Source organism: Rhincodon typus, chromosome 18 (assembly GCF_021869965.1).
Source record: "Rhincodon typus isolate 14 chromosome 18, sRhiTyp1.1, whole genome shotgun sequence".
NCBI lineage: Eukaryota > Metazoa > Chordata > Chondrichthyes > Orectolobiformes > Rhincodontidae > Rhincodon > Rhincodon typus.
In genome coordinates, this window is record NC_063349.1 from 19344630 (window position 1) to 19367640 (window position 23011).

The 23011-nt window shown below is 38.6% G+C and overlaps 1 protein-coding gene across 2 annotated transcripts in view; it reads left to right on the forward strand.

Annotated features, from left to right (window-relative positions):
- The window catches only part of LOC109931831 (ELKS/Rab6-interacting/CAST family member 1-like), a 682193-nt gene that overhangs the window by 35515 nt on the left and 623667 nt on the right, over nucleotides 1–23011 (forward strand). For both annotated transcript variants that reach the window (XM_048608012.1, XM_048608014.1), the window contains exons 4-6: nucleotides 8772–8846; nucleotides 13577–13732; nucleotides 22402–22494. In XM_048608012.1, coding sequence (XP_048463969.1) covers nucleotides 8772–8846; nucleotides 13577–13732; nucleotides 22402–22494 — 324 coding nt within the window. The remainder of the gene's footprint in view (nucleotides 1–8771; nucleotides 8847–13576; nucleotides 13733–22401; nucleotides 22495–23011) is intronic.

A 23011-nucleotide genomic window follows, 5' to 3' on the forward strand; every position in this document is an offset into this window, starting at 1 on the left:
CCCAGGCACTGATCCTTGTGGTACCTCACGAGTCATACTCTGCCAACATGAGAAAGACTATTCTTGTTCTGTTTTTTGAAAATCTAAGTGTGCTACATCTAAGCAAGTAAATACTTTCTCATCTGCGGGAATCATTCCAGAATGTATAGAATTTTGGAAGATAATCATCAATTTGTTGACTATCCTTCTAGCCACCTCCTTCAACACTGTAGGATGTAGACCATATTGTTCTGCAGATGTAACAACTTTTTGGACCCATCAATTTCTCCAATACAATTTTCTTACAAATGCTAATTTCTTTTAACTCCTCATTCTCCCTAGCCACCTGGATCTCTAGTTTGGGAGATTTCTGAAATCTTCGTCCAGGAAAACAGACACAAGGCAATCGTTTAGCTTCTCTGCAATTTCTCCGCTCCCCATTATAAATTCTCCTGATTCTGCCTGTATTGGACTCACACTTGTTTTAGCAAACACTTCTCATTCATGTACATGTAAAGACAGTTACAATCTTTTTTTCACATTTTGCTACATTGCATCGTATTCTCTTCTCCCTTTCCTTACCAGTTTCTTGGTTCTCCTATGTTGCATTCCATAAAGCTCCCAATCCTCTGATTTGCTATTTCGAGCAACTTTATAGGCCTTTTCTTTTAACCTTCTACAGTTTTGAACCTGCTTCGTTAGCTACAGTTGACTAATCCTTTTGAGTTTTTTTTTCATCTTGAAGGAATGTATAGTTACTGTAAGCCATCTTCTTTGAAAGACCGTTCATTGTACAGTTATGCCTATAATGTATTTTCCCAATCCACCTAAGCCAATTTGTACCTCCATTCCTTCATAATTTGCCTTATCCCTTTAACACCCTTGCTTCAAAATGAACTACCTCACTCTCAAACATAATGTAAAGTTCTGTCATACTGTGGCCACTCAACATAAAAGATTCTTTTGTAACAAGATGGTTCATTAGCTCTTTTTCATTGCATAATATTAGATCTAACGTTATGTCCTGTAGTTGGCTCCTCCAAATACTGCTCGAGAAAACCATCCCTAACACACCCCATAAACTCAGTAAGTAAACAGTAATATTTCATTTCAGTACCTATGCTAGCAACAGAAGTGCAAACTTAGAATCATTATGCATCTCTGCCCCAGCCCAATGTTGTGGAAATTCTACAGATCCCTGTGGTGTACCAACACAGGGGCATTTTCTTGAGGGGAATTTATGGATCAACAATAAATGGTGGGCTAGCCAGTGACTCCCACATCCCTTGAACAAATGAAAAAAAAATTCTCTATAAAAAATTAGTTGTGGTATTACATGCCTTTACTCAACCCCTGGAAAAGACCTGACTTGAATCTGCATGGAAGTATCCTCCCTGGTCTATTAGTAAAGAGCAGCCCAGCTTTCGAACCTTTACTCACCTCCTAGAGAACACCAGACAAGGACCTGTGTGGGAGCACTCCTCCTAAATTGCTCCTCTGTGCTTTCTAAAAAGAAAATTATGAAGTGACAATACAGAGGGTTTGGGAGCTGATGGGCTCTTGAGCAGCTGTTGTTGGGGATTGTTTCAACATTGAGTAACTTTTTTTTGAAAAAAGTGAATCCTAACTAGTACAGGGAATGTCTGGATTTGTTCTAAAGGAAGGTCTCTGGACCTGAAACGTTAACTCTACTTTGTCTCCACAGATGCTGCCAGATCTGCTGAGTTTTTACAGCAATTTCTGTTTGTTTGTTTGTTTGTTTGTTTGTTTCTGATTTTGATTTTGATTTTCAGCATTCACAGATTATTTGGAGAACTGAAAAAATAAGGTTTGTTAGGATATTGGTATGCAAAACTATTGAGTGATTCCATGAACAGCTCCTCCAGGCTGAGTGCAAACTTGATTCTTGAAGATTCAAGTCCTGTATGATTACTGCATCAATATTCAGTTCCCAACTTCGATCATGACTCTGCACAACATCTTCATAATGGCTATTTAATCAAACTAAGGCTCTTCTCCAATTCTCAAAGTTAACAGTTCACATATTTTAGCAGATGTGACTTTGCTAGAATGTTTACTAGATGTCTCAGAGGCTAAACAACACTAGATATTTTCTAATAAACTATTCAGAGATGTTATTACACATCACTGGAGCAACTGAAATTTGAATATTGGCCTCAAAAACAAAGGTGCTGGAAAAGCTCAGCAGGTCTGGCAGCATCTGTGAAGGAATAAAACAGTTAACATTTCGGGTCCAGTGACCCATCCTCAGAACTGGGGAACAGTTCTGAGGAAGGGTCACTGGACCTGAAACGTTAACTCTATTTTTTCCTTCACAGATGCTGCCAGACCTGCTGAGCTTTTCCAGCAACTTTGTTTTTGTTCCTGATTTACAGCATCCGCAGTTCTTTCAATTTTTATTGAATATTGGCCTGCTGACTTAGAGATAGGGACACTACTACTACTACATCATGACTACATTGAATAGTTGAATTGTGAGAACCTTGTACCTTCATTTAAACTTTAAGTGCAGGCGAGAACTCTACTTGACCTTTGCAAAAGCCTAAGGTATGCTATGTAACTTGTAATATTGCAGCATGACAACAGTGAAGGGCCGAGAACTTCTGATAACTTAAATTTTCTTTTCTTAGAAATTGATAAGAATGATTTACTTCTATAAAGGCTGTAGTTTTAGGATAAATGGTTGCAGATTTAAAATAGAGATGAGGAAAAGCTGCTACTTCTCTGAAAGGATTGTGAATCTGTGAATTCATTACCTCAGATGGGGTTGGATGCTGGGACATGGAGTAAATTTAAGGAGGAGATAGACAGGTTTTTAATCAGTAATGGTTTGAAGGATAATGGGGAGCAGGTAGGAAAGGAATTGAGGCCAAGATGAGATCAGCCACGATCGTATCAAATAGTGGAACAAGCTTGAGGGGTTGAATTGCCTGCTCCTGCTCCTAGTTTTTAATGATCCTATCAACCAGGTTTCTCAACACAATCATTGGTTCATTCTCAACACAAAGCTTCATCAAAAGAGGTGCATTAATTTCTTAAGCTACACTGTCAATTATATCACAGTATGAATGCTTGTCCCTCTAAATATTCCCAAAGTGCCTGCATGTGCATATGCGCATAGTATCTCTCTCTCTGTCACTCAGTCTTCAAGAAAAATAACTGATTTCTCTGCCAGGATTGGCTTTCTGGGAAAAATTACACATTGGCCAATGAATTTTTCATAGAATAGATTTCATAGAATCCCTACAGTGGGAAAGCAGGCTATTTTGCCAATAGAGTCCACACCAACCCTCCAAAGAGCATCTCACTCAGACCCACCCCCTACCCTATCAATGCGTTTCCCACCCTAGATACTATGGACAATTTAGCAAAGCCAATCCACCTAACCTGCACATCTTTGGACTGTGGGAGGACAATTATTCTTGATGACAAAAGGATAAAGCACAGAATGTTTTGAACTCTGCCACTCTGATGCCCTTGCATGTTGGGTCATGTAACTAATCACACGCAGTTGTCAATTAGTTCGAAGTCTGTCCCCTTAATGTGGACTGTGAAGATGGGCTTTGACCATAGAAGGTCTATGCAGTGGCCTCTCCTATCACTACTAGCATAGAAAGTTATGTCTGCTATTTGTACACAAGCGAGGATGAGGTCAAGTATCTTATTTCCTCTTGTTGGCTCTCTCACCATCTAATGAGGTAGTTGATGCATTGTTAATCTTACAATATTTGGTAGATTGTGGAAAGGTTTCATCAGAGTAGAAAGTAGTGAATTCTTAAGTAGGGGCAGCAAACCTGAAACTCTAGGCCAGTTAGCTTGATGTTTATCATTGGAAAGGTGTTGGAATCAATCATTTAAGAAGATTATGGGTTGGTCATTTAGAAAAACACAGTCATTGGGAAGAGTCAACAGGGTTTTATGGAAATCATGTTTAATCAATTTATTGTAATTTTTTGAATGAGGAATAGGCTGTCTGGATAAGGGGATCTTGTTCACTTTGATGTCTGGATTAGCATGATGAGACATAAAATGTCATAGTGCCAAATCAGAGCTTATGATGTGAGGGTAACATATGAGGATTCATAAAAGATTGGCTGATAGAAATAGTGTACGTAAATGGATCTTTTTCTGAATAGGCAAGATGTGATGTGTGGAGTCCTGCAGGGATCTGTGCTGGGGCCTTGGCTTTTTGCAATTTACATTAGATGAGGATGGCATAAAGATTGGTCAGAAAGTATGTTATCTAGAGGACATAAGTTTCACATGGATATAGAAAGGTTGTGTGGGCAAAAATCTGGCAGGTGGAGTATAATGTGGGGAAATATGAAATTGATGCCTTTGGCTGGGAAAATAACAAAACAGAACTACGTAAATAGAGAACGAATGCAAAATTCTGAAGTGCAGAGTGACCTTTTTTTTTTACACAGAGGGTGGTAAGTGCCTGAAATGTGCTGCCAGAGGAGGAGGTGGAAGCAGATACAATAGCAATGTTTCAGAGGCATCTTGACAGATACAGATTGGCAGAGAATAGAAGAATATAGACTGCATAGAGACAAAAAGATATTTAGTTTAGAAAGGCATCATGTGTCTGCACAGCCTTGGTGGGCCGAAAGGCCTGTTCCTGTGCTCCATTGTTCTTTGTCCTTTGTTCTATGTGTTCTATAGTGTGCATCACCAAGTTTATATTCAGATACAGCAAGCAACTTTGAAAGCTTATGGAATGCTATCCTTTATTATGAGAGGAATTGAACATAAAAGGAACGATGTTATGCTTTCATTTATACAGACTGTCGGTGAGACCACATCTCAAATCCTGTGTGCAATTTGTTTCTTTATTTAAAGAAGGATGTAAATATGTTGGAGTTGATTCAGATCAGGTTTACTACCATAAAAACCAAAAGAACTGTGGATGCTGTAAATCAGGAACGAAGACAGAAGAGTTCTGAGGAAGGGTCACCGGACCCGAAACACTGGACTCTTTACAGATGCTGCCAGACCTGCTGAGCTTTCAGCAGCTTCTGTTTTTGTTCAAGATTTACTACCGTGTCTGACACCTGGAATGAGCTGCGGGTGTTATGAGTTAGGTTAGATTGACTGGGTTTGCTTCCATGGAGTTTAGAACAGTGACCGGTGGCCTTTTTGAAGTATGTAAAATCATGAACGGAGTTGACAAGGTGGACTTAGAAAGGATATTTCCTCTTGTGGATAAGTGGTGCGGAACTAGGGCGCATGAGGACAAAGGTGAAAATTTTTTTTGAGGGTTTTGTGACTTCTTTGTCTCTGAATGCAGTGCGCATGATGGTAATTGGATAATTTTAAGGCAGAGGTAATAGATTCCTGTTAGGCAAGGCAATCGGAGGTTATGCGAGCAGGTGGGAAAGTGGAATTCACTGCACCACCAATCAGCCTGATTTTATTGAACGGTGGAGCAGGCCCGAGGGGTGAATGCCTTACTTCTCCTAACTTGCATGTCCAGAAATCCATTTTTCATTTCAGTGTTAATTTGCTTAATATTTCATCTGGACTTCTCACCCCTCTGAATGATAATGGACACTTAGACAAGACACTGAAAGAAGAGGGTCCATAAATATCCCCATACTCAATGACAGGGAGCCCAGCATACGAGTGCAAAAGACAGGCTGAAACATTTGGAAGTATCTTCCAGTGGAAGTGTCAAGGACAAAACATCTCGGTCTTCTCCTGAGATTCCAAGCATCACAGATGTCAGGCTTCAGCCACATCGATACACTAGACCTGATGGCACTTGATATTATAAAGGTTTGGGCTCTGATAACCTTCTGGCAATAGTATTGAAGGCTTGTGCCCCAAAATTAGCATTACCCCTAACTGAGCAGTCCCAGTACAGTTACAAGAATAAACAGAAGAACATGAAAAATCATGTCCACAATATACCTTGTCCGCAAAATGTGGAGCTTTTTGAGATGTCTCTTTCTAATGTCTTCCTTCAAGCTTTAAATGGGAATGCAAGACTGGGGAAAAAGAAAAGTGATAAACCTTTATGGATGTTTTATTCTTATTTTGCGAAAAGAAAGTATTTTATTGGCGTGTTTATCTTTTTCAGTGTAGGTATTTACAATTTGTTATGTAGAACTATTTAGTGTACGTACCTATCATCAAATTGACATTGAGCTGTCCAAGGAAGTGATAGAGGCAGGTACAATTACAACATTTAAAAGACATCTAGACAGGTACATAGATAGGAAGAGTTTAGAACCATGTGGGCTAAACCCAGGCAAACAAGAATAGTTCAGATTAGGGAACCTAGTCGGCATGGATGAGTTGGACTGAAGGCCCTGTTTCTATAACATAATTTTTCTGTGTTAAAATGTTCCATTTCTACTTGTAGTCATGGTTTTAAACTATGATATGTAATTTTGGAAAGCTACTAAATCTTTTGAAGACCAGCTACTCATGATGAGATTCTCTCAGACTAAAATGTTTTCTAACAAAGAATACATTTTTCTCTACATAATTTCAATTCTGTCAGTATTTTCCTGTAAAGGTAAAGTCACCGTAGTCTGACTAAACCATAGGATTGCTGTCTCTTAGAGAGAAATGACTGGTGGTTTAACGTGAGGGGGACCGCAACACAGGCGAAGGCAGAGGATGAGGAGAGTCCTTCAGAGTAGTCTCAGCTGGTCTGGCATATGGATTGTTTGCCTTCATTAGCCAGATTGTAGGCTATAGGAGCAAGGAAGTCTTGTTACAACTTTGGTTAGACCACAGATGGAAAACTGTGTGCAGTTTTGGCAGCCACACTATCTGAAGGACGTGATTGCAATGGACAGTATATGAAGAGATTCATCAGAATGTTGTCTGGGATGAAAAGTCTCAGGTATGAGGAGAGACTGGATGGGTTGGGTTTGTTTTCCTTTAAGCAGAGGAGGCATACAAAATTATGAGAGGTAAAGACAGTAGATTGTGAGAATCTCTTCTCTGTTGCAGACCTGTCTAAGATTAGAGGCCATGTTTTAATGTGAGAAGGAAGTGGTTTTGAGGTGATCTGAGAGGGAATTTTTTTCATTCAGAGGGTGGCAGAAATATGGAACATGCTGCTTGCGAAGGTGGTGGAGGCAGGTACTCTTGTAATTCTTAAGCATCTGGACGAGTACTTTAAAATGCCAGGGTATCGTAGGCTAGGGACTAAGTGCAAGTAAATGGGATTAGTGTAACTTAGTTTTTGTTGGTTGGCCTAGACGTGGTGGACCAAAGGTCCTGTTTTTATGCTGTATGACTATAATTTGGCCTTCACAGTAGTTCACCATTGATTATTTCTGGATACCCAAACTAAGTACATTCTTCTGATTTGTCAACAATTTGAAATTTGCAGGAGTCTCTGTTTGGCATTATTCTGAGATTAGGGGACCAAAAATTATGTATGTGAAAAATAAACTTGTCCGTGTTGTAACATAGAGACAGCAGCTATTTCCATGGCAAAAGTAACGGTGGGAATCAATCACCAAGTCACAAAATAGTGCCCATCAATATAACTGATTATGCCTAACATTTCAGAGAGTTACACTCTTTGAACACTGCAGTGTTTTTGAAAAGCAATACCATGTGCACACATTTAACCTTCTGATACTGATGCAATACAAATTAAGTAGGCATATGCCAAAATTGAGCATATACTGAAAGTTTAGTATAGAAACAAACACAAACATGAAGGGCTACAAGTTCATTACAATTTAGCCTTCTGATGTTATCCTTGCAAGACTGTTAACTGGAAATTCAAGCTCCTTTATAAAGTTAGACTGAAAGAATAATGCAGCAAGGTTTCATGTTTTAAGATGTTTACTACATCAAAAAACTAAAAAGTTGATTAACTAAATGCTATCTTTGTAGGCAACTTGTACTACGAACTCCAAAACCTTTCACTTTTTACTTTCGGAACAATTGATAAAACTCAGCAGGTCTGACAGCATCTGTGGAGAGAAATCAGAGTTAATGCTTCTGGCCCAATGACCGTTCTTCAGAACTCCATTAACACTGATTTCTCTCCACAGACACTACCAGACCTGCTGAGCTTTTCCAGCAATCTCTGATTTTGTTTCTGATTTCCAGCATCTGCAATTATTTCGGTTTTTAATTAATAAAACTGACTACAAAGGTATACTTTACATTGTCCTTCAATTTGCCATTCAATTCTTTGAGTCAGTTCAAAATTTTTTCAGCTTCAGGTTTAATTCTGTTTTATTTCCTTTCTCAGCCTAAGAACTCTAATCTCAGAACTGTCTCTCTCTAGTCTTTCTCCCCTCTAGAGATTATTCTCCTAGTAGAAGCTTGTTTTAACTACTCAGGAATTTGGGCATGCACAGTCATTCCTGTGCAGTGGACCATAGCTTCTGACTGCCTGTAGCTTCTTTTCCTGTCCTGGAGCCTGATAGAATAACTCACGTGTCTGAGATATTTAGTGATTGCAACCTGGCATTCTTAACACTTCCCTTGGACTAGGAATATTTCAGAATTTCCAACAGCATCATAACTACCTTTGCAATTGTTTACAAGTGTGAAGACCTTACTTCATTTTCATAGTGACACTGTAGCTACCTTTTACAATTTTGAGTGTGAATACCTTGCGTAAGTCACCTTGTAACCCTATCTCAGCCTTCCTTTTAATCTAAATCAAGCCGACTTTAGCACTGGTTGCATAACCCCCAGCGTTTTGCCCTGAGTTAAGGAGACAGTTCGAAAGATCATACTGGCTTAAACCTCAATTGTAACACTCATTTCTTCCTTCAACTCTTTAGGATATTCAGCGGAGAATTGAAGTGGCTCCAGAATCAGCTAAGACAAAAGCACTGCAAACTGTTATTGAAATGAAGGTAAATAAAGATCTTTACTTTTGTTTATTTTTATTGTCATATTAGCGTGTCTGTAGTGGTTCAGTGGATTATCTGAATATGCAGGGGGATGTTGATTTCGGTTTGATGAATTTCAAAGGTGTTTGATAATCTTTGACATAACATCTCAGGACTTGTATATTAATATTTGCCTTTTCTCACATCCCTAAATATTTTTTGACATTTACTCCTAGTGTTACATTTTCTTTTTGTGTGAAATCTAATCGGAATAAAAGCTTAGTTGATAACCAAAATAATATGAAAAACTACTTGATTCCTGATCTTTTGTGTGCTGACCATTTTGAATTTTGGGCTTGTGATATTCTTCGTGTTGAGATTTTGGACTGTGACCATTGAGAGCAAAATTATAGTCATGATTGAATGGAACCATTATTTAAGAAAGTAGTGTTAATTATTTACCTTCCACCTTACTCTGTTAGCATCAATTCAGGCTTGAAGGGCTGAATAGCCTACATCTGTCTCTATGCACGACATTATTCATTTATGCAACTGGGCAGTTCTGGCAATGTGTCCGAAATCCTTTTCCAGATGACAGAACTAACATGCTGGATACCAGAGCTGCTGTTAACCTTTTCCTTTTCCTTTTCCTTTCCAGGAGAAGGTGTTTTCTTTTAGCTGCTCTAGGAAGCTGGGACTCACTGAGAACATCATTATCACTTTGGCATCTCAATGGTTCATGTGATACAATTGTAGATCTTAATTTTGCATGGTTGATCTTCAGATTATTCCTTGGTGTTCCAACATTCTAAGTTGAAGGATGTACCTTTTTCACTTTGACCATAGTGAAGGTGATCCTGCAGAATGTGGTTCTTAGTAAGTGGGACAGTGTATTTTAGGGTTTTTTTTTCTGGACCATGCCCCATTTGGAGTTATCAGAGGGCATCCAGAAGAGATGTACTCACAGAAGATACTGCCCAAAGACATCTTATTCCCCATGCTAGTATCGAGTTGCCTGTGATTCTTGATTAGGAACTACCTAGTTCACAGCCTTATCCCTGATGTCAATTCTCTACTGCACAGGACTTGCCAAATGGACCTGTTAGAGCCTATATGTGAATTTGTTTAACATGACAGCATAGGTCACAAAGTCAACATGATCTTGATGGTTAATGATCAGATTTTGGAGATGTGTCAAACTAGTGACCAGGATAACCTCGCTGCTTGCAAGTCTCTGCCCTCCTTCACAGTCTTCCTTCACCTATTTTGTCATTCAGGACTTTTTGATCTGCACTTTATCTGACCCCTAACCCCATTGTTTCTGTCACATGTGTTCAAACCAGGAGCAAGAAACTCCCGATGGCATTATTCAAGAAATCGTCAGACCACACATACCTCTCCAATACATCAAAATGACAATCCATGGAGGGAACTGCCTAAATATAGAAATTATGACATTTCATATATATCTTATCGGTAACCAATATGTCAGCTTCATAAGTGCTTATGCTGTTACTCTGGCCTGTAACATCTCCATTGGAGTCAAGTTCTGTTCTGACCTTGATGAAGACCTTAATTCCATTCCCAACGAAGAAAGGATCATTATTCTGGAGAATATTAATGCCAGGGTTGGCCATGACTCCAATATCTGGAATGAAAAAATTAGAGTGGGAATAGCTAATGTAAGTGATATTCTTCTGCAAGCAATGTATGTTCAGCATGCCCTGATTATAAAAAATTACATGGCAGCATCCTACATCAAAGCACTGACATCTCCTAGATTGAGCCCTTGTTTGGATCAAAAATCAGAATGTTATGTCTATATCACTTGACTCACGTGGGGGACTTCTAGCTGCTAAACACATCATTTAGTGATGAGCATTGACCTAGCACCAAAATGCCACAAGGCTCAAAATCTAGAAGATCAATGTCTCAACCTTGAAGTAGTCTGATTGAAAAGAGGATTTCTAAGTGCAGCATATATTTCCAGGACAGTGGGATTGAATAGTCATCGGTGCCACATTCCTATGTCTCAACTATAGAGTTTGAGCATTATTGCCACCAGGACTGGTTTTGTGAAAATGATGCTGATGAAGGCAGCATTCCGATAGTTCAAAGCTGATGCCCAAAGATAAATCTGGAATGTAAGGTTATGACATGAAAAGAGACAGACTCTGAAAGATCCAATATTATGCTGAATGTCAACACATGCAAGATTTTAACAAAATCAGCAACTCGTTCTTTCTTGTTCTCTGTCATGCTCTCTTTCGACTTGTTCTCATTTACAGTCTCTCGGTGTGGTTCTCATTCTCTTTGAGTCTTGATCTCATTCTCATTCTCGATTTGCCTATCATTTCGTCATTCTGTCTTGGTCTCGGTCTGTCTTGGTTTCGTTCTCTCTCTCTCTGAATCAGTCTGAGTCTGTCTCACACTCTTTCTGCGTGTCTCTCTTTTGCTCTCTCTTTGTCTGGCTGCCTGTCTGTCTGTCCTTGACTCTCATTCTTTTGTTCTCTGTCTCCCTGTTTCTATCTCTCTAACTGTCTTTCACTCCGTGTCCCCTTCTTGCTCTGTCTGTCTCTTTCTGTCTCACTGTCTGTTTGTCTCTCTCATAATCGTTCTGTGTCTCTCGTTCTCATGCTCTGCCTTTCTCGTTCTTGTTTTGTCTGTCTCTCTCTTGTTCTCGTTCTCGTTCTCTGTGTCTCTCTCATTATCATCCTCTGCCTGCCTCTTATATGTCCCCTTCATTCTGTGTTTTTTGAGTGTGAGTCTCTGTCTCTGTCTCTGTCTCCTCTCTCCGTCTGTCTCAACTCTCACTTCTGTCTGTCTGTCAGTCTCTCGCTCAGATCCTCTGTTTACCCCCCTCTCTTTCTCTTGTCCTCTGTCTGTCTGTCCGTCACTCGTTTTTGTCCCCCCCCCGCACTCATTCTTGTCTTATCCGCTGCGCTACCCCCCCCACCCCGCCTTCCCCCCTCCCCCCTTTCTCCCTCTCCCTCACTCTTCCCCCCCCACCACTCAGTCAGTAAGGTTGAGACTTAGTTGCTACCCAGGTTCCATCTGCCTTATCCCAATCCAGTGATATGGACCAGGTACTGGAAAATGGGATTAGGGAGTTGATTCCTTTCTTGGCAGACATAATGGGCAGAATAGCCACCTTTGGTGTCATAGATTTTTTTACATTTTCTAAATACTCTAAAATGTTTGAGGACAATGAATTTGGGGAGAGGGTGGAAAGCCACATTGTGTGAATCCCTCTTTGGAAGCGTAGTGTAGACCCAACTGTTCAAAGGACTTTCTTCTGTGCTGTAATGGTGCTATGATACTACCTTTGCCTTCGGGCCCCTATTCTGTCCTCTGAAATCTTTTCGTTCATGAGACCTGCCTCCTGCACCCTTCACCTCAATGTGACTAAACTGTTCACTATTCACACTAGATCAAAAGTTACAATTTTCCATGATGCATAGTTAATGGGAGAGGTATCTCATTTCTGTAACAGACTCAGAAAGTTGACTCCAGTTGATTTTTATTTGGCATTGTGTTATGGTGTACAACCCAAGTTCAAAGATTCGATGTAATTTACATTGAAATATTAATGCTTAGGTCTGCAAAGTCTAAAAATAAGCTCATATTCCTTTAGTGCAATGTTACTCCATAGAATAAATATATCACCGGCTTCTTCTTTTCACTAATCAAAGATACCATTATAGTTGGAAGAGCACAGTTGTCTACTAGCAACTGTTTGAATGTATAATCACAGGGGAGGGAGAAGGAAGGAGTCTGAACAGTCTTTCCAGTGTGTTTACTTGAAGTGACAAAGTGATTAGCCTTAACTTTGTAAATAATGTTAACAGTTTTGCAAATTGTCAAAGTAACTCATAATAGTGATTCATTGTGCCTCACACTTATTAATTGATATTTTTTAGCTTTCATCAGGTGAAAAACTTCTGTCAGGATGACCACTTATTTTTGCCAGATATGATTGGGTTTTGTTTGTGTGGGCTGAACTAACCATGTTGGTGGTGTAGGTTTAGAATGCATTGCAATAGAAGTTTGCATGTGTGATGTAAGTTTGTGACATTGAGTTTAAGTTGTTTCTTGAATTTGGGTAGGAGCATTACATTGAATGTTCATTCTTGTCATTTTGTTGCAGTCGGAAGTTCAGCTGTGACATTACATTCTTATCCTTAACGTATGCTTGGGTTTTGACAGAAGCGTGTGAATTGATGCACTTTTGTGAATCTGTTTGCTGTATTTAAATTGTGATGTGACTTGTTCAGTATTGTCTTTGGGATCCAAGTGATTCTATTCCATGTTCTTAATTTCTTAGAAAACATTTAGTTAACAATATAAAGTTGGACTATTGCTGCAAGTAAACAAAATCAGTTTATAACTTTTCCTTAAAAATCAGTGGGAACCAATTTGGTTGTTAGCAATCCGACACTTTCTTGGTCACTTCTGGTGCTAGGCCAGAAGTTATAATATTTATTGGTTTCAACTTTAGATTTGCAAAGTGGTTTTTGTACATGGGATTCTAGATTTCTCAAGTGGTATCATAGTGGACTTGCATACTCCATTACTAAATAGTAAAATATTTAAATGGTGACGTAAAATTTAAAAGTTAAAGACTACTCTTTTCATACTTTGGATGACCTGAAGCTTGCATATTGGTGCCGTATCAGATAGTTATGAATTTATGTAGTCATAAAACAAAAGCTGTCCATTAAAGAACTGCTTTCAGCTGTTTGTGTTCTCTGTAGGATAGTAAAATCACATCACTGGAGCGGAACATTCGAGACCTTGAGGATGAAATACAGATGCTTAAGTCAAATGGAGCTCTGAGCATTGAGGAGAGAGAGGAAGAGTTGAAACAGATGGAAGTTTACAGGAGCCATTCCAAGTTTATGAAGAATAAGGTATATAACAGTGTTACATATTGCACAGCTGTTCTTTGTATCATTGTGGCTTATATAAAGTGTTTACTTCTATTTGAAAGAAATGCTACCACCGAGATTCTATATAAAAAAAACTAACTCATCCTTCCTTTTCAATATAAGCCTTCTCTGGCTGTTAGAACATCAGTAACTTCAAATATTAAGTTTCAAAGTTTTTGTTACTTTTGTCAATTATTTCAGGTTATGTCTGCAAAATTCTTATATTCATACCAGGGAGAACTGTCTTTATAAAAATATGCTGTTCTTAAAAAGTCAATTTTTTTTACTCTTCTCCTTTGAGATCTCCAAACCACTTCACCTGTAGCCTGGAGACCAGATTGAATGTGTGAAATAGACCTCTAAGGTTTTGGAGTAGACCTTCTGAAATAATAGCATCATAGTAACTGCCTCATTCACAATTCCTCTTTGAGGTGTTTTAATTGGGTTTATGACTTGTCATATGAGGTAAACAGTTTCATGTTTGCTAATTTTTTTCCCCATTGTGTTGAAAATTTACATCTTGCAGTATACACAATGCAATTGCTGATTCTTAGTAATTCTTTCACAGTGGCATTCACTGGTGAGACGTGCATCTTGCTTATTGCTCAAACAAGAACACGCTTCCAGTAATTGCTTTTGATTTTTAAGTTTAAGTATTCGATAAGAATCACGAGAGATGAACTAAATGTCAGATTGTAAACAAGTGGTACATATCCAAAAGCTATAATGTTATAAACGTTGGCTTCTGAGTAACTGCTGACATTACTTGAATGGGGATTGAGATTCTTTAGTTAGATGTTCCAATAATTAGAGATTGTGCCCAAGATTGTTGATATTCTTTCAAAGAAAGGTCAAAAGGTGGCTGATTCTGATGGCAATTTTCTCTCCCTCCCTTTTTCGAGTGGGTAAGCTGTCAGTGAGACTCACAGGTTGTACCCTTATACCCAACTCAAAATCCAGAGTGTTGAGCGCATAATCCTGAGTGACAATACAGCATTGCATTAGTACTGTCATGCTTCAGATGAAGTGTTAAACCACTATCCATCTATCCTTTAGGGAATGTAGAAGATTACAAAGAATTATTTAAGGAAGAGTAGAGGAGTTTTTGGTACCTTGGCTAACATTTATCCCTCAACCACTGGCTCTTAGTTAAATTTCTAGCTGTGTATCTTATTTCTGTTTGTGAGACCTTAATAATGTCAAGATTCCTACAAAGCAGGCTACACTTCAGAAACATATAATAGGCAGCAATGAACTTTACAATGTCCTGAGATTGTGAAGGTACTGTTTAAATGGAATACTGAGATAATCTGGTTATGCGCTTTTTTGAAAAATGTTTAATTTGTAAATTTGTTAATTTAGTTTTGATGAACATTATTAAATTTGGAATAAATAGTAAATACACAAATATTGAAGCTAGTTGGGTAGGTTACACACACATCTTTGCATTACCCTGTCGTTGTTCTCATATCAGGAGTACATACTGAGAATTTGATTGTTGCAGAACACACACACAGATCACAATTTTATATGATTCTGCCTAACAAATTGTTAGCTTGTGTACAGCTCAGTTGTGATTATATGCATGAATTTTTTGCAATGTACATTTGCTAGAGCCAAGAATTCTCAATGTTGTGGACATCATCCATGCAACATTCTTTTTGCCCATCACTATCATTTATAACTCAAATATGTATTAAAGTGCCTGAAGAAAGAGCTGTAGATTATACATAGTCATTCTTAAAAAAAATTATTCTAAGGTTTTTCATCTGAAGAGAAATGTTTCATAACTAGTGATTTGTAAAGACATGCCAGTATTTGTGTTGTAACAAATCTGGCGACTCCAGCTCACTCCCTTTTCCCTGTACCTTGAATGTTAATTTTTTTGATCCAGAATCTTTCTCCATTAAGGTGAGTTTTACCAGACCCTGTCTTTGGCTGGGTAACCCTAGCATTGTGGGTCTGTGTGTTGATCTACCCTTACAAGTTTCTCATAATGTAAACTTAAGGTGTCACCATTCCTTCCTCCCATAGTTCCAAATAAGTATGGATAAATGTGCTGCAGTTCAGTTGAAATACTGCTGAGATTATCTTGTCTTTAGTAACAGTCCAAATATATCAGAAAGATGCCAATAGAAATTCTGTTAAGGTTATGCTTTCTGTGCCAGGTAAAGAAACAAATGAATGTTTGAAAGTAATTGAAAATATGCTTCTAATATGGTCTGTTTTTTGTTCAAAGACCCTCTGAAACAAGAGCAATCACCTCCCTTTTAAATAGAGGTCATTTTGAACTATTTATGTCAATTAAGTTGTGAATAAATAGCCTCAACTATTAGATGGAACTGCCTCCAGACTTTGCCAGAAGTATATGGCCCTTTTCTTTGTAACTGTGTTTTCAGTTGATGCAACATATGTTCGGTGTTTACATTCTTTGAGTGTGGTTTGCCAAAGTCCTGGTATATTCATATTTCCAGTTGTGATTCAGTTTTTCTTTGGATCCTATATCTATCTATATTATCTTGAAATTTTTCTGTACATTGCATGTTATATGCTGGACATCTTTTAACAGAATTTCAGCGTCCACGAGACCACTTTTATGTGTTCTATCTCCTGTAATTACTGCTTGATCATGCAGGGTTTTTTGGATGGTGAGTTGGATTGCTTATTCCCACTCCTTTTCAGTGAAGTCTGTTGGAAATAGTCATAGTTTTTTAATTAAAGAAATCATTCTCGGAAGTTAATTATGGTGAATTGGAAGGAATGACCGTTTAAGAATATAACTGTTTTCACCAGTCGTTACTCTCACTCTAGATACATTTCTTATGGCTGGTTACAAAGGATTATACACATTTGTTTCCTGCATGATAAAGGTAGGGTTACTAGCTAGCACTTAGTCACTTCAGCAAGGAAACAGAAAATAGGAGCGGGGTAGGCCATTCAGCCCTTTTGAGCCTGCTGCACCATTCGTTATGATTATGGCTGCTCATTCAGTTCAATAGCCAGTTCTTGTTTTTTGGGGCAGGAGTCAGGCAGAAACCATGGGTCTGCTTGAGCAGTCCTGTTTATGGATTTTGGGAAGGAACAAGAAGTAGGTTGTTCAGGGCTGGGGGACTATGAGCTTGGAGGCAGTTTGAGGGGGAGATCACCTGCTGAAATGAGATTAGTGACTGTTGTGGACACACAGGCCTAGTGTTCCATTGTGGTGTCAGGGGAGATAGGAGGGGGTGTCTGAGAGCTGGTGCTTAGCCTCTGCAATGTAGGGATCAGTATGCCAGACATCAACAGCACTACCCTTTTTCGGCAGGTTAGGTTACAAATTCAGGGTTGGATCTGAGAGCATGGACTGCAGTCAGTTCAGAGGGAGGTAGGTTCAAATGGTGAGAGGATGGTGCAGAGAAATTAAGATGACCAATGCCCATTCATTTGTCTGCCCAACTGATGTTTCTCTCCCTGGCTTCCATGTCTATCTATCATTTATTCTTCCCACACCCCACCCCATCTTCAGCACATATATCAATCTTTTCTTAACTGCAGTCAGTTCTGAAGAAGGATCACTGGACCTGAAATGGTAACTCTGTTTTCTCCCACAGATGCTGCCAGACCTGCTGAGTTTCTCCAGCAATGTCTGTTTCTGATTTCCAGTATCTGTGGTTCTTAGTCTTTTTTTTATTTATGTTCTCAATAAGACTCTGCATAATTGCCACGAGACATTTGTTGTACCCATACTCGATTTTTTTCGCTATGAAGGCCAGCATATCATATGCTGCCTTTACTGTGTGCTTAGCTTTAGTGATGGTGTACGAGGGCACCCAGGCCTCGCTGCACATTCCCTTCCCTTCGTTTATGGCCATTCAGCTAATAATCTGCCTTCTTGGTTTTGTTTCCAAAGTGGATAACCTCATATGTTTGTCCACGTAACAGTTACAAGCAATTTTTGGAAATATTCGTAACTCCACAGACAATGTAGTCCCATTTATAGTCTGATTGAATAGATGACCATGTGCACTAAGTCCTCTTTTAAATCTCCCTGCAATACATTGTTTTGATTTAAAGTTATTTATTCTTTGGGGTCTGCTTCTCTGATTAATGTCATGGTTTTCATTTTTATGTCATAATCACTGTTTGCAGTGCAGTGGAACAGCGCTGTCAAGAGCTTTGTCCGTGTGGCTTGGGAGATTCCCAGATCATTTTTCTTCTTATCTCACACCCATTAACTCTGCACCTTACTTCAAATGATATCCGGGTAATAAAGAACTGGGGCTCAGGAAGAGAATAGATAGGGATCAGATGGTGTGGGAGAAGACGGATCTGCTGAAGATTGAGAGGCAGAGGCTTGCTATCGATCTGAACTCCTTTTTCTTGTGGGAAAATAAGTTTCATTTAATGTTGTTTCACTTAAAGTTGCATTTTTAAGGAACACAAAGTTAAGTGAGGAATTACCGTGGAAGCTACAAATTTACAATTGCAGTGCAATTACAGAAAAGCAGACTAGAAAAGTACTGACTGACTAGCATATAATGAATACACATACACTTACATGGATAATTGTTGCATTCACATTTCCAAAGCAATTTTCAAAATAGTAGATGTATCTTGCGGCTATCAAAAGACTTTTATGCTCTGTTTAATAGATTGTATACAGAGCTTCTGCAATAGCATGAAGAATCTCCTATAGAATAAAAGTGTAATCATTCATTAGCTTGCAACAGTATAGTAACCACCTCTTCCTTCTACAGTATAAAATCTGCTGGAATAGTATTGGTATACATTTAAGCACTGAAGAATTGGTAAAGTGAAAGTGATGCAGATTCACACTGATCTTACCTTGAGTGAGGAGGACATCTTTAAGCTATTTTCAGTTGAAGAAATGAAAAAGACATAGAGTCTCATGAAAACTGGAAAAGCTTAGGACTTTGAAATTTTGAGATTTTGAAACAGCTGTCAATGTTTATTTGTGAAAACAGGAAAAAAAAGCCAGGAATCAGTATGTTAGGGATCAGCCGTGGAGAGAGGAACCTAGCATTATAATGTTTCTCTGTCAGACTGTTGGATTATAGGAGCAGAATTTAGGCCATTTGGCTCATTGACCGTTCACTGTTCGATCATTGATCATTTTCATTTGATTTTTCACCAAAACACTTGTGCACGATCAGCTAGTCCTTGCCTCATTTTCTTTTTTATTTAATGTATCTATTTTGATTTCTGTTTAATTTTTGTCATCCAAGCAAGCATAATTTCTTAAGGCAGGACGTGAGGTGACAGCCATGCTAAAAAATGGGAAGAACCAGTCTCCCAGCTAGCCACCTTTCACAATTGTTTTTGAGTGATGTCTGTACGTTTTTGGTGTAGCTAATTCTGCAAGAAGTTATGCCCACAGTAGAACATACCATAAATGGTTATGAGGCAAGTATTAGACAAAATTGGAGCACTGACTAAGTTTTTTTTTGTTACGTATGTAGAAATTTACTTGAAACAGAAATAGCTAGACTACTTGATGACAGCATTTGCCACATTTGCCGCTTTGTCAAGTTATGATTTCAGCTTGGATTGTTATGGTTATGGAGATTGTTTCAATGCAGACAATTGGAGAAAAAGCTGGGTTATTAAATGAGCTGAGAAAAGATCCGGAAGAATCATTACTTTTTTGCTCCACCTTGTTTCATTATCATTACAATAGTTTGCATTCAGCAATTTTTAGCACATTCAAGTAAACTGACAGCTTCAGTCTAATTTTGAGAGAGTTCAGAAAGATGGACAGCAAATTGAATAAAGAAACGGCAACTGTAAATGTCTGTTGTTAAAAAAAAGTCACGCTTCCAATATGATCCAAGAAGCGTTTTGTGAGAGTTCACCATTTCTTTGATAGGGATCTGCTAATGCATGATTGAAAACCAGCAAATCTAACAGTAACTTCAGATTGCACATGTAATACCCACCTTAACAAGGTAGTTCAGAAGCTCAAAAGCAGAAGAAAAGTGTCTTCTCAATAATTTTGTGTCTTCATTGTGGAGTAAGTGTGTAACTATTGTGCAGGTCAGAATGAGATCTTTGCGACTCAGATGGAGAATATTCTTCTGTGTAATTAAAATCTCTTTGCAAAAAAAAAATGTTTAATGAAATATCCATGAGAATTTTAGTCCAAGATCGACGAATATTAAATAGGGACCATGTTGTTGAACCTATGACCTCCTAACATCATATGTCATAATGCAACACAGAATCTTCCAAAGTATGACACAAATGCCATTTTTAAATTGATGGGAGGCTCTTTTTTAAAAACTAATCAGCAGAAGACCAATATGAATGAGGCTGAAAGCCATTTTCATGGTGAAAGGTAAGGTGGGCCCATTTTTCCACCGTCGTATAGGAGGTTGAGGGTTGACCTTGTAGAGGTTTATAAAATCTTGAGGGGCGTAGCAAAGGTCTTTTCCCTAAGGTTGGGGAGTTCAAAACTAGGGGGCATTTAAAAAGGGAATAAGGGGTGACTTTTTTACACAGTGGTTAGTATGTGGAATGAACTGCCAGGGGGAGTGGTGGATGCAGATAGAGTTACAACATTTAAAAGACTTTTGGATAAGTACATGAATAGGAAAGATTTGGAGGGATATAGGCCAAACGGAGGCAGGTAGGACTAGTTTAGTTTGGGAACATGGTCAGTGGTCAGTGTGGACGAGTTGGACTGAAGGGTCTGTTTCCATGCTGTATGACTTGATGACTCAATGCTCCTGCGAAATTGCTTCCTTACCAAGCCTTATACATTGCCATTGTTTGAAATTGTCATGCTAAATGACATCTAATTATATCCCTAGTTGCCCTTGGTGGTGCTAAGTTTTACTCTTTTGAAACGCTATAGTTCATGTGATGAAGGAATTTCTGTAATGCTGTTATTTGGGAGCTTTAGGATGTTGATCAAGTGGCAGTGCTGCTGTTGAAGGAGCTTGGTAGTTATCATGACTAGTTGCCTTGAATAGAAGAAACATTGTTTTTGCAGCCATTTTGTGAAGGATCTAACAATTATTTGAGTAAACAAATATTAAATTTTTTAGTCATTTGATTAATTGACTTAAAGGAGCATGGTTAATCAGCATTTCACTGCACAGAGTACTGCTTTAGCTATGGTCTCGAATGTAAAACTTCTGCTTAATACGATCCATCCACTTTTTCACCCTCTCGGAGCAGTACTCCGGTTTGTGAGATCATAGAACATAGAACACAGAACAGTACAGCACAGTACAGGCCCTTTGGCCTACGATGTTGTGCCGAACTTTTACCCTAATCCTAAGGTCTATCTAACTTCCGCCCTTCCTTATACTATCATCCATATGCCTATCTAATAGCCGCTTAAATGCCCCTCATGAGGCCGACTCCATTACCCGCTCCGGCAATGCATTCCACGCCCCGACCACTCTCTGAGTAAAGAACCTACCTTTGACGTCTCCCCTGTATCTACCTCCACTCACTTTAAAACTATGCCCCCACATATTAGCTACCTCCACCCAAGGAAAAAGTCTCTGGCTGTCATAATGCTCATAATGATAATAATTGTGATGCTTATGCGATCATAATGCTCAAACCTCCAGGTATTCATTGCTCTTGTGTAAGCTTGCCTAGGCTGTAATGCTAGACAACAAGAGCAAATTATAGGCAACTCTGATATTGTCTTTAATGACTATGCATACGTAAGTTTCACCCGAGCTCACTGGATAGTGATCAGTAGAGAGAACATGGGGTGAATATTGATTTCTAATCATGAGGTCAAGCATATGGAGGCTAATTGTAGGACTTCTGCTCACCTGGCTGAGACTGGTTAATGAAGCACAAGTTTAAAATGAGGCTGTAACCCATGGTCTTTGACACATTCATTGCTCACCCCAGGGCCCCTCTTATGGCACACTGGTAGTGTCCCTCAGCCCTGGATTGGGAGGCCCGGGTTCAAGTCCTATTTGTTCCACAGGTGTGCAATAATATCTCTGAACAGATTAGATTGATTAGAAAATACGTTAAATAAAAAAAAGCAGTGCTTACACCATTAATAATGGGGTGAGGCTTCTGTTTGTCATTGTTCATAAGTGGTTGTAATCTGCAAATGCTAATTCTGTTAAAATAGTGCAAACTTCTCTGTCATATGACAAGTTTTATACTTTTGGAGCCCCTTGTGGTTTGTATTTATGCTTGAGTGGTAAACAAACTACAGAGAACTTGCAGTAAACTGTCAGTCAGTCACAGCTTCAGATGCAACATATATACAAGTCCTGTCAATTATTACAGTAATAACTTTTGTAAGCATCATTTTCTGTGAAGGAAATTCAAATTCAGAATTGTTTTCTTTTATGTTTTACTTTGGATTAAGATGGATAGTGATTTTCAATTTCATGAACCTTTTTGGCATCTCATATTTGATGCTGGTCACAAGCAGCACAGTAAATGGATTGTGAGAGATCAAAACCTCAGATACTTGGATTCATACTCATTCTGTTTTTGTTGCAATGCTAGCTTTTCTTTGCTAAGTTAAGACTTTTTTAATGAATTATTTGGATTTTATATTTCTATGCAGAATCCATTTGGCTTTAACAGAGCTGATATGAAAATTTTGGGCTCTGCAGGATATAAGTAATGTTTAATGACCAATAATGGTAACAATGTTCTGACAGGTAGAACAACTGAAAGAAGAGTTAAATTCCAAAGAATTCCAGGCTGAAGAGCTAAGAAAGAAAGTGACTGTTCTCCAGTTCGAGGTCTCTGCTGTAAGAGTTGATGTTTGCCATGCATCTGACATTATGAATGCAATTTGCTTTTATTTCCTTCCAGCGTGCTGGGTTCTAGACTAATCCTTTCCTCTCCTTTCAGCTTATTGTTTGTAAAATAATTTTATGTTGCTTCTTCCGTCTTTCAGGCTTGATGTACAATCTCTTTCACTTGGCTATGTTCCTCACTGAAATTGTGACAGTAACATCCCATAAAGACACCCTTCTATTAAATTAAAGTGTTATTTATGGATGTTAAATAGACCAAGCATTTTCCCTTTGATCATTAATTGCATTGATAGCCAAAATTGAAATAGTGATCATAATAAGCATTCAAAAGTGCTCATAGAGTCTTGTGGTGCAGCATTAATGTCTCTGCCTCGAGACCAGAAGGTCCAGATTCAAGTCTCCTCTGCCCACAGAGGTGTGTTACATCTGAACAGGTTGACTAAGAATGGTTTTAACTGACATTGACACTAATATATTAATGCAACTTGTTTAAGTGATGCATTAGATG